The sequence below is a fragment of the Marmota monax genome, unplaced genomic scaffold, assembly GCF_021218885.2.
Source record: "Marmota monax isolate L192 unplaced genomic scaffold, Marmota_monax_Labrador192_F-V1.1 WCK01_AAM20220418_F8-fsc00029, whole genome shotgun sequence".
Classification (NCBI taxonomy): domain Eukaryota; kingdom Metazoa; phylum Chordata; class Mammalia; order Rodentia; family Sciuridae; genus Marmota; species Marmota monax.
In genome coordinates, this window is record NW_026693024.1 from 697,847 (window position 1) to 710,638 (window position 12,792).

At 34.6% G+C, this 12,792-nt stretch overlaps 1 protein-coding gene across 7 annotated transcripts in view; it reads right to left on the minus strand.

The window, feature by feature from the left end:
* Positions 1–12,792, minus strand: part of Exoc2 (exocyst complex component 2) — a 252,744-nt gene that overhangs the window by 133,417 nt on the left and 106,535 nt on the right. For all 7 annotated transcript variants that reach the window (XM_058582342.1, XM_058582341.1, XM_058582340.1 and 4 more), the window contains 4 exons: positions 9,869–9,993; positions 1,700–1,765; positions 1,404–1,561; positions 855–976 (listed from right to left, as the gene is read on the minus strand). In XM_058582342.1, coding sequence (XP_058438325.1) covers positions 855–976; positions 1,404–1,561; positions 1,700–1,765; positions 9,869–9,993 — 471 coding nt within the window. The remainder of the gene's footprint in view (positions 1–854; positions 977–1,403; positions 1,562–1,699; positions 1,766–9,868; positions 9,994–12,792) is intronic.

Consider the following 12,792-nt stretch of genomic DNA (forward strand, 5'->3'; position numbering starts at 1 on the left):
TGAGGATAACTTATTCAGTACTCTTAAACTGGACAGATAAGCACAAAATAAGCCCTACAATATTTTTTTCCCTAAAACTTCTGATTTATACGATGGATTCTATTTGAATGCTAGACATTCTTGACAATGGCAGGCAGCATAGTTCTCACTTGGCTAAAGGAATGCAAACTGCCCAAACCTTCAACATTGCAGGCTGGCACAGATTCCTGGGGAGAAAGGGTGAGGGGATGAATTAAGATGGGAATGTTCAGCTGTAGAATGTATCAACTACTAAGTCTACAGTGATGTGATTTCCCCACTTAAAAAGCCCAGTGGCAGACAGTAATGGTTTGTGTTATTTCTAACAATGTTCTCGAATGTTTTCAAAAATATTTAATACCTAAAAGGTTGCTTTATAAAAACTAACCTTACTGCTTTCTATGATTCTATGTAGAAAATCCTGAGAAAAATCAAAATGCATCTATAATTTCTAGTATTCATAATACCATTGCTAATAGCCTTTCCTCAGTTTTACATTGTTTTTTCTAAATTAAAAAAAATTAAATATACACATATTTTTGAAACCAAATCCATATTTTATATATTACATTTTCTATTTAACATTTGCCCAAAGGATGCTCTTATATTCTGAACTATTTTCAAGTATACCTGCCTCAACTTCTGCATGTCTTTCATCTCAACTAAATTGATTGGAAAAGATACCAAAATGGAAAAACCTCTGAAGAACAGATAGAAATGAGATGAATTTCCTAAGAGTACTTTTCACTTATTTTCAAGGATTTGGAAGCTGAAAGAAGAGGGTATATTCAGATAACTATTGTCCAAGTAAGTGTTATCAATTTTTCTTAACACACCTTCTGCTGTGTGTTGTAATGTGACCATTACACAACGTACACGGAGATCCAAAATAAGATCCTGGATAGTCTGCAACATATCATTCGGAATTTCGAGGGCAGTCAATGATTCATAAGTAAGCCTAGGAAACAAACAGAACAAAACAAAAGTTAGCAGAAGGGATCTTGAAGCAATTCCTTCCTATTGCTTTTATCATCTGTACTTGTGTTTCATAGAGCTCACAAGCTATACCATTAGGACGAAAGAAAGGAGATGAAGACCAAGATCATGGTATAACAATAATATTGAATTAAGCAACAGAAAAGATGCACATACAGTTTGGTTTTCTTATCCATCATAAAAACCAGGAATGTTTAAGAGTTTCATTATTAGATGATAAGCGAGAAATAGTAGAGGCAACAGGTCAGAGAAAAAGAAAATTTCTTCCTTGCTGACTATATTAAAACATCATATCCCATACTAAAGTCCACTCTCCCCCTCCCCCGAAAAAAAAAGAAGGTATATTTGTGTGTGTTTACCCCTTTTGATGACCATGTGTCTATACTTACCTTATGGTCTGGATGACATGAGCAAGCCATTGCCCAGAGAGCTCAGACTTCACCTCCCAGCCTCCATACTGCCTCATTTCTCCCTCTCGGATGCTGAGTGGGAGCAAAGCTCCACGGATCAACTTCACAAGAGAATGCATTACTTCCTGAATCATTTTCTAGAAATGGACAAGCAGAAATGTATTGAAATGTCATCAGTCTGATCAATAACAAATACTTTCACTGTAAAATCTTCTCAGATTTTAAAACCTCAGATGAGAAAACCCTACTCTGTATTTCTGCATACTTATACTTACCTTGAAATCATTTTGTCTTTGCCTTACATTCTTTGATCTTTCAACTTGGCCTGACTTCTCGGCAGTCTTAAAAATTTTAAAACAAAGAAAACATATTAGTTGTCTTTTAGGAACAATTTATAAAAATAAATCTTTTAAAGTTGTACACAGAACATGAGATATGAGCTGATTTGATTGGATAGTTAAAAAATAATTTAAGTTTCTGGTTATAAGATGACGAATTAGAAAACCTTTCTTATACCAGCAAAAAGTTACATACCATTCTAAAACCTTTAGGAACAATTCCCATAAATAAATCTAAAAATTAAGTTGAAATTACCAACTTTGAAGGTGTTCATATGGTATTTCAATAATTCCATATGGTTAAACTATGATGTATCCATGATAACATTTTTAACATAATTTCTCATTAGATAGTACAAAAGTAAAATGAAGAGTAAACTCTAAATTAAGGGACAGTAATCATAGGATATCCATTCTATTTCCCTGGTAAATACTTTTTAATATAAGCATTATGTAATTTTATTTTAAAAAATTATAAATTACAGCTCTTCTTTAAGGGATTTTACAGTGTAATTTAGGAAGAAATACATTCTACTATTCTAGAATAATTTTTTTTTCTGCTTTTGACATACTCCATCTTTTCCTTAAAGTAATGTGTAGAAGACTTCATATTGATTAAAAGAGAGATCTGTTCAACTGGATTTCAGTTGGCATTTTATTAACCAATTTTTAACAATTAAATACTAGGAGGGCAAGGTGAGAAAACATTCCAAATAAAAAAGCAACAACAAAATTACACCATGTGAAAGAAGATTCTGACATTTCATGGATATTATGTAAAAATTATTCCTTAAAATTAAAACCCTTACATATTATTGGTTAAAGGGTAAAGACATGTCAAGAGACCTTTCAAGTTAAAAACAATCACATTATCAATGATTATGTTATTGACTTCAAATTAACTTTAAAATATAAGTAGTGTTTATTGATATATAGAACACATATACACACATTGTATAAACTAAAGAAACAGTATATAGAATTTATATTGTTAACAATATTGATATGAATGAGTAAACAAAGGATTAGATTGTTGGTTGTTTCCAACAAAAATATATGACAGGACTGACAAGAAATGGTCAGCACAAACATAAATATTCATCCTTCAAACTCTAATTTACACTTATTTTAAATTTTATATTAAACTATGAAGTTGTCATTTTTTCTTAGAAGAAATTCACTTTTGCTTTGAAAGGATTAAAGGTATAAATAAAAACCCTAAGCTCAATAACCATTCAAAAAAGCTGACTCCTAGGTTCATTGATGCTTGAAATTCTTAGTACAGCAAAATGGATGTTTTCCTTTATTTTTAAGATGAATGAAAATAAGTAAAGTGTATAAACTATGAGAGTGATGTGATATATATATATATGAAGCCTGACCACCCTGGGCACTGTGGTAAGGAAGGTGACCTGTCTGTGCCTCTTGTCTGAGTCATATCCACTTAGGCAAGTCCAAATAGCTCTCAGAGTCTGCTAGCTTGCTTTCTGTTTTTGTCCAGTATAATGCTCAGTCAAAATCCCACAATTGGATTACATAACACACGTGAAGCTCTGGGTTTGATTCCCAGTACTGCCCTCCCTTCCCCAGCTGAATCATGCTGCTGGTAATATAGAACCTCAGTGCTGAAATATTTGCAAATTAATGTTCTGCTCATTAAGGGGCTAGTGCTGTTCTCTGAATGTTGTGAACACTTTTCCTCCACTTTTCTTTCTTTACTCTCCCACTAATTGTTCCTACAATTTCAAATGTTATTTCTATCCTTCCAAATGGTATCTCCAGTGCAAATGTTTTCTCTGAGACCCATATTTGAATCTCAAATTACCTATTGCAATCTCTTTTTGAGTCCACTATCTTAGAAACTTGGTATGTTTCCTCCCAAGCACATTCTTTCTCAACTCTTTCAGGCTCTGAAAATGGCAAACCTGTTCACTCAGGAACCTGTTACAGAGCTATATCTGACAACCTACCCTCATCTCTCTCATCTGATCCACCAGCGAGACAATCAACACTACTTCCAAAATACAAATCATGCCTACCAATTTCTCTCCAACATAAAACCTTCATCCAAAACCACCACTCTTTCCTGCCACCTTCACTCGCGTTCTCTGACAATTTATTTAGAATAGGCAACCAAAATGATCTTTTTTAACACAGGAGGCCAGCCCAGTGAGCTCCTCCTGACATGTGCATGTCTGCTAGGGACAGTCTGGGGCTTTTTTCCCATTTTTTCAGATGCCACATGACACATGTGCCATTCATCATATACTGCTTGCTAATCCCTCCTGCATTGTTTCTTTTTCATATGCCAAGTGTCAGCTTAAATATCCAGAGAGATTTTACCTCCATTCCATTCCACTACTACAATTTTTATCTCAGGGTAAAAGACAAAGTTTTTTTGCTTCTTTTTGTTTCTTTTACAGCCTTTTGCAGGACTTAGGGTGACTTTTTAAAAAATATATTTTGGTCCTATCTCTCCAAGAGGGAAAAGGGTTAGGCTTACCCTTGTCATTGTTTTATTTATACTACATATGTCTATTTTTGAATTTGTGTCTGCATATATATATATATTGTGTGTGCATGTTTGCATGTATATGCATGTTGAAGCTATACGCACGTGTACTCATATAATGTATGCATGTATGTATGTGCATATTCTATGTCATGTGTATGTGCACAAATGTATGTCTGTAATATTGGTAGCTACCTGTGCATGTGTTTGTGTCAGTATCTGGCATACAGAGGATTTCCAGTGTATTCCATAAATATCTGGTGAAGAAATTACCACCAGGGGTTAGGTTATACTCCTGAACATACTTCAAAAAGCATGACTGACCTAAACACTGTGATGCTCTGAAGGGCTTTTTGAAAAACCTGAAGTTCTAGCTCTCAAGGTGACAGACTAACCCTTGGAAGGAGATCTGCCAGGCATAAATACTATGATATGTCTCAGAAGAACTCAACACACTCAGTTCTTCCTGGAGACTTAAGTTGTCAACAAAAGGTATAGGCAGAAGTCTGAAAGTTTTGTGTGGGGACTGGGAGTACTATTATCCACGTTGAAATCAGAAGCTCCTGAGGATCCCAGCTCCTACTGCACTGTCAGGAAGTACACAATGAAACAGAATTCTGAACTGCTGAAGATTTAAGAAACTTACAATCATTAATTTTATTTGTCAACTTGAATAGGCCACAGGGTGCCCAAGCATTTGTTCAAATATGAATCTGTGTTCCCGGATGAAGTTAACACTTAAATCAGGAGACTGAGTAAAGCAAGAGGCCCTCCCCTATGGGGTGGGCCTTATCTGATCAGTTGAAGGTCTGAATATAATAAAAGGCTGTTTCCCTGTTTCTGAGGGAACTCTTCCTGCCTTGTATTCAACTTGGGGTATTCATCTTTTTTTTTTTTTCTTTGATACTTGAACTGAAACATTTGCTTTTTTTGGATCTCAAGCTTGATGACTTTCACACTGGACCCAGTTCTCCTGGGTCTCCTCTCCAGCTTACTGCTTCACCCTTTACACCTGACTTGTCAGTTTCCACAATCGTGAGCCAATTCTCCTTGTGTGTGTATGAAGGGGAGAGAGAGAGAGAGAGAGAGAGAGAGAGAGAGAGAGAGAGAGAGAGAGAGAAGGGGGTGTTATGTATACCTACACATATCCTATTTGATCTGTTTCTCTGGAGAACCCTGATTCACACATTCCTACTCTGGTATGCTATAGAAGAAAGAAGAGACATGCCAGGATAAAACTGTCAGAGTCAGTCTTTTCTAATTGTATCCTCCACAGTACCTGAACTTTGTACATAAGGGGGATGTTCAACAGAAAGATTATTTCAAAGTCAGTTGTTCTGTAAATACTTTTAAATGAAAGAAAATGAGTTGAAAATGTGTAGTTAAGAAGTATCACATCAAGGGCTGGGAGCAAGGTTCCATAGTAGGGCATTTGCCAAACACATATCAGGCCCTGGGTTTGGTGCCCCATCTTTCTACCACTCAACAAATGTCTCAAATTCAGGCTATGTTTTGTGATAATTTTGATCACAAAACAGGTGCTTATAAATGTATGATGACATCTACTGGACAATAATTTTATAAAATTCAGGGACTTGTCTCCAAATATATGCAAAGTAGAAGGGAAAGAGGAGTTAGGTCTAATGCATGCAATTGCTAATGAAACAACAGTTACATATTGTTTTAATCTGATGAGGAGTTGAACATTCCCAACACAAGGAATTTCCTTAGGTTTGCCCTACTTAAAAAAAAAAAAAAAAAATCTAGCTTTGGAATCTACAGTACATTTTAATTGCATGAGTTATACAACTTTTTAAGATAGAATTCCCAATTATTAACATATATTTGGATACTTTAAAAAAATTTCATTCAAAAATACACTACATTTAAAACTATCTAAAGGAGAGATCTTAATCTATTATTAACCATTTCGTTAACTAAAAACCTTAACTCTTTCCTGCACACACAGACCAAAACTACTTTGTGGTAAGACCAACGGCTAGATTTCACTGTTTTGATTCACATTATGTTACTTCACATGGGCTAACTGGTTTTGAAGAACTGACTATTTATTTAAACTGTTGGAAACTTCATCTAAATCTTTAACGGATGGACTCTTAATAATAAAACAAGATAGTTCTATTAACAAAATATGAAATTTTAAGTAAATTGTATTCAAATATTATAAAGCTCTCTGGTTTGAAATTAACGCATTAAGACTCAAGTTGTCAATTCTGAGAACATAATAATCATTTCAAAGTTACCAGAAATGGTATACTTGTTGCTTAATTTAAGTTTTTATAGGTGTTCTACATCTGAAACAATGGGACCAAATGGGTTAAATATCAACTATCAAAAATCTCAAAATTCAGGGACTGGGGTTGTTGTTCAGTGGTAGAGCACTTGCCTAGCATGCATGAGGCACCGGGTTTGATCCTCAGCACCACACAAAAAATAAATAAACAAAGGTATTGTGTCCATCTACAACTAAAAAAAGAAATTCTTTAATAAAAAAAAAAACTCAAAATTCTTCTCAGTATTAAGTTTCTAGATTTCACTCATAGACTGACAGGATGGACACACTTTTCAACTCTTCTACTCCTAGCTATTTCCCTTTGTTACCTTTTGAGCTTCTCAATAGATGGTAAAGAGTTTTAAAACATGCTTCAATCTGTACAGCAAATTATACTTAATTATATCTCATATTTTTACCATAAGTAGGTAGAACCTACAAGGAAGGAAAATATATCCCCTTTCACTAAAATATCCCAGATCAAAAGCTATTAGAAACGTTATGACTCTAAAAAGAGTCAAAATAAAGCAAGCTACTGACTGTATTGGGTGGTTCACCTTTAGGAACTGATCCAAATGAGAGGAAAAAAACATTTGGCTAGAAACAAATAATATAGCTTACAATCCATTTCCTAAGGGACTGATTCTTGAGGTGAGTTAATCTACCTTGACATCATTCAATTCTATTCTAATAGTTTAGCACTCTAATTTTTTTTCTCTTTTTTTTTTTTTTTTTTGTTGTTGTTGGTACTGGGAGTCACATCTAGGGACCACACACATGTTATGCAAGTACTCTACCACTGAGTCACATTCCCAGCCCTGGCATAAATTTTATTCCAAATAATAAGAACAAACTCTTATTTATCTGCCAGAGACTGTTATAAGCACTTTACTTACTTTAACTCAATGAATTTTCAAAGCAGCCCTATGGAAGTAGTCATAGAGAAGTAAAGGTCATGCCTAGTAAGTGCTATACACTGGATATTTCTGTTTGTAACACTAGTGTTGTGAGAAAATCTTTGAACAACCTTTCCTGTCCACATAAGTGAGTTGGTTTAGAGATGGAGCAGATTGTGAAGAGGAAGCTGTGGTGCCAGCGATGCATCTCTTCTCCACTGTGGCATAGGGTAAAGGACCCAAAGCCTGTTCCCAGCACAGCAAGCTGCCCACATTCATTTAGCTGAGATCCATGGAAAGACAAATCAACGTGTGAAACGCATGAAAGCAGAGCACTCGAAAAACTTTTCTCAGCTGACCTGCAAAACTGAAGTTAAAGTATTCTCTTCCGAAGCTAGCAATAAGCAACATTATATTTATGAAGAGCAGTCAAGCCCCACTTTATTGTATAGGATTCCCTCTTTTAAAGTTCACTCTTGAACGGAGGTTTTGCATAACCAGGTGATACAAAGTAAAGCCAAAAAGTTGTCAATTATTGCCTTAATATTTAAAATTGTACCTCTAGAGTAATTAATACACTTTTGATGTTAAAGAAATAAAAAATTGTACTTGTTATGTGATTGGTTTTTCAGCACTAAAAACTTGGGTTTTCATGTACTACCATTTTTCTCATTTTCATACAAGAAGTAAATTTTATAGGTTGGATAACCAGCCAATCATATAAATAAAGATCTAGGAATCCATAGGCAGAAAAGAGAAGAGATCATGGACAAGGAGTTTTAATATAAAGGGGAAAAAAAAACCCTCCAGAGGATAATTCTATTTCTTTAACATCTGAGTGAATTTATGCTCATGGTCAAAGGAGATTCAACAGAACACTAAAGCATTCAGATACCTAACTACTTCTCACTGAGGAGGAAGGATCTAAAACATCAAAAATGTGCCATCTTGGGGGGGGGGGGTTGTCATTTTATTTTTGGAAAAAAAAAGGTTTATCCTTTGTTCATGTCTACTTTCCATGTTGTCAAGTTCAAAAAAGCAGGAAATAGACCTTCATGAAGACCCCCACACCTCTTCTAGCCCTCCTAGGGCTATACAGAGTTCCCCCAGGTCTGAAATAATTCATATAACTAGAATTCCCTAATGGGAATAAATTTAAAAATCATGTCATATAGCCCCATTGTTTCAATCTACTTGAGTTCTTATGAGCCTTTACATTTTAATGAGTCACACATTTACTTAATATCTTAATAGTAATGTACAGATGTCTCTGACTTATGATGGTTCAACTTTACAATGGTGTGAAAGTGATAAATATCACTTTGAATTTTGTGTGTCTCCTAAGCTAGGGACATATGTTGTAATCAAGAAACAGAACCATCTTCTTAATCTTACAGGTGGGACCAGGTAGCAACTAGAGGCAAAGGATGTTTACAGTGTATATTCCAAGAAATGGAGGCCTTTTGTGAAGTATCTGATGTGAGGTCATAAAGTGATAAGTCTGATTTCCAAGTGTGACACACAAAAGTCAAAGTCGTTACTTTTATGTTCATACTTTCCACTCTGCCAACTATAGATGCCTTTCAATTCACAATGGCATTATGTACTGATAAACCCATCATAAATTAGAAATATCCTAAGTTAAAAATGCATTTAACATATATAATCTATAGATATTATAACTTGTAACACAATAAACTGTAGTGTGTGGGCTATTTTCCTGCTCACTGCTGCCACCTAGCATCACAAGTGATGATTACACCATATGTCCCTAGCTTAAGAAACACATAAAATTCAAAGTGATGTTTCTATTGTTATCACTTTCACACCACTGTAAAGTTGAACTATCATAAGTCAGAGACATCTGCACATTGCAATTAAGATATTAAGTAAATGCATGGCTCATTAAAATGTAAAGGCTCATAAGAACTCAAGTAGGTTGAAAAAATGGGGCTAATTTGACATGATTTTTAAATTCATTCCCATTAAGAAATTCTAGTTATGTGGATTATTTCAGACCTGTGTACAAGCTGCAAACATTTTATTTGTGCTTTATTATTTGTTCATAGTTTACCAAAGTAATTTCATTCACAATTTGTCCTGACATTATACTTAGTCGGAATCCTTGAAAATACTTCATGTTTTTCTTAATTTAGTTGTTTTCCTCATTTAATCCTTATAACCACTTGTTGAGATGAATACCCTTACCATTTTTTTTTTTTACAGATGAAGAAACTGAGTCCTGGAACAATCAAGTAATTTGATCAAGGTCATGTGGCCACCAAGTATCATAAAATGACAATTACAGGGTTCAAGCTTCTAAGGTTTCAAAATCTAAAATAAATATTTAAGAACAGAAATTCACAATAACTTAACTCCACCTATAGTCTATTTCCTTTACATACCTCACTGAAAAGGCTTCCATTAACATAGGAAATCCAGAGTTTCCAGAAGTTAGGCAGCTGACTTAAAACAAGCTTGGTTAATTTTTCAACAAATGCCACTCTGTAGGGAGTTTTATATCTCCATGCTAAGGGAAAGAAGAATAAAATACTATGAATACTCTTGTGAATCAGTAAAATAATGTATTTGAAGATATGATTTTCTACTCATACCCCCAGAGGACACAGTATTTAATATTTGAGGTAGTCTAATAGGAAAATTATCTTCTAATAGAAAAGATTGTTTTCAAGTCTTTTGCAGTTAAAACTAATGCTTTAGCCAATAACAGTATGCCTATATCATTTAGCACATGTGCCTGTACAGAATAAACTCCATTATAAGAAGTGCTGGGTCAAATAGTACATGCAGTTGTAATTTTGAGAAATATTATTGAATTGCATTCTAAAGAAGTTATGTACACTTTATCAAACAACACATGAAAGTATAAGCTTCATTATAACCTCACCAACAAACAAACCAAACACAAAAGTTAAAACAAAACCTAAAACAAAAGCTTGGGGTTTTTGCCAAACTGGTATTTCACTACAATAGTACACTGACTTTTATTACTATTGTTATGAATGAGGTTGAGTACCGATTCATATGCTTCCAAGCCACTGAAACTTCCTTTTTGCTGCTTTTAGAGCCTCTTTTTTTTTCTTATGCATATCAATCCTCTGCCTATGTTGTACAGGCACGTTCTAAACTCATTTTTCACATGTATGAAGGCATGATTCTTTAGTTAAGGGCACATTGTAAACTTTTACTCGACCAATATTTATTGATGATCCACAGTGTGCTTATCATGTGGCTATACTCAAGATCTGTGTGAATTGTTCATCACTAATGCTGAACAAGCTCTGCTTTCACAGAGCTTCACAATCTAACAGAACAGTCAATTCAGTACATCACAATAGCAATGTAAGGCAAGGTTAAGAAGTTAAGAAGTTATTTGTTGATAGATCTGTTACAGATTCTTTTTCCTAAAAAGTAAATGATAGATTATTTTCCAAAAGCAGGCAGCATGCCAGGGGCAGGTGTGTTCTAATAACAAGGTAAAAACAGGAGGAGAAAAATCTAAAAGTTGAAGCATTGAAAAATTTTCAATACATGGTAACAAATAAACATTGTATCTTTCCCAAGAACAATGTTTCCAAATATCTTGTTCCTCCATGCAGCCAAATCTATTATTATTTTGTACCCACCACCAACACTATCCAACCCCTCACTGTGAGAAACTCATCTGTACCTTTATCTCACATATTCTTTGCAAGGCTTATTTGATGGGAAATTAAAGTAAAAGTGTCCAAAGCAGAACCCATTGAACCTGTACCAGCTCTTTATGTAGTTTGTCCTAGCTCACTGCCTATAAATGTACCCTGTGCATATAGATAATAATGTAGGTATCTATACTCTATAGGTGTAAAAAAGCAGTTCTTCATGAAGATTACGCCCTAAACCCAGGCAAAAAATAAGGAATATTGTCTTTTTTCTCCCTTTCTTTCTTTCTTTGGGGTGCCAGGGATTAAACTCAGGGGTACTCAACCACTGAGTCACATCACCAGCCTTATTTTGTATTTTATTTAGAGACAAGGTCTCAGTTAGTTGCTTAGCACCTCACTTTTGCTGAGACTGGCTTTGAAATCACAATCATCCTGCCTCAGCCTCCTAAGCCACTGGGATTACAGGTGTATACGCCACCTCATCTGCTTTTTTGTTACTTTAAAAGAAAAATTTCTTTTTAAAAACCATAAAATAAGCAAAGTAAACTCACCCTCATTCTTGTTAAATCCATTAATGAGCATTCTAAATTGAAATGATTTTAAGATAGAAAAAGTACTTAAACAATCATAAATAAAAACATAACAAACCAATTCCAAAAGATTCCTTTGACTGAATCTTTCTATGGCACATTAACCAGAGAAACTACTTTGCCAGACTTCACATAGTGGAGAAATGTTAGAATAGCTACTAAATAATGTTGCTGGACAGTCACAGGGAATGGGAGTTCTGCCATCACTAAATATACTGGCACTCAGTCACCAAGGTTCTCAGAAAATAGCACAGTTCCTGCACCTCCTGCCCAGTGACAGAGAATAATTCTTACCTTTACATTACGTGTAAATTCTTCTTACATACATGTATATGTAATAGACTCCTTTCTCCCCCATTCCTTCTAAGTGTACTTCATCCAAATTCTTATCATTATAACTGAATAATAATTGGATTTTCTTTTCCAACAAGTCTTAGTTAAAGGTCACATGATTAGTTAAGGGTCACATGATATATGACTGACAGAATAACATCAAGAGTAATAACTGCCTTTGAATAAAGAAAGGAATTAAGGACATATGGCAGAAACATTCATATTTTTTCCCAAAAGAAATCACAAAATATGTAGGTTGCTTTGACCACAAAGTTGAGAAAGAATCTATTCAAATTTATTCATATCCATGGTTTATTATAAGCAATCCTTCATAATGTTACAATTTCAAAATATAACTTTAAGAAAATTAAACTTGATTTTTTTGACTTCCACTTCTAGCCATGCTAGAGTAATAAGAATTAGACTTAACCTCCAGCCATAAATAACTAGACCAGCATTGAGAATGGCAAACCCCTATGAAATAACTGTTTTCAGATACTGATAGCAGGCAGCACAGGTCTGTGATCCCTGGGGTGGGAATACATGTAGTAAGCCCATCATCACTCAGGGTTCCTGCTTGCGGCCAGTTTCTGGAATAAAGAGGCAAAGGAGGAGGAATTAAAATAAAGCTCAGTGGCCTTTCTGAGTTAAGGAGGCTGGGGTAACTAGAAATTGCAGGGAGAGTTCAGGACAGAAAGGGGCTAGGTATTTATAAATAAATAAATAAATAAACAAACAAAT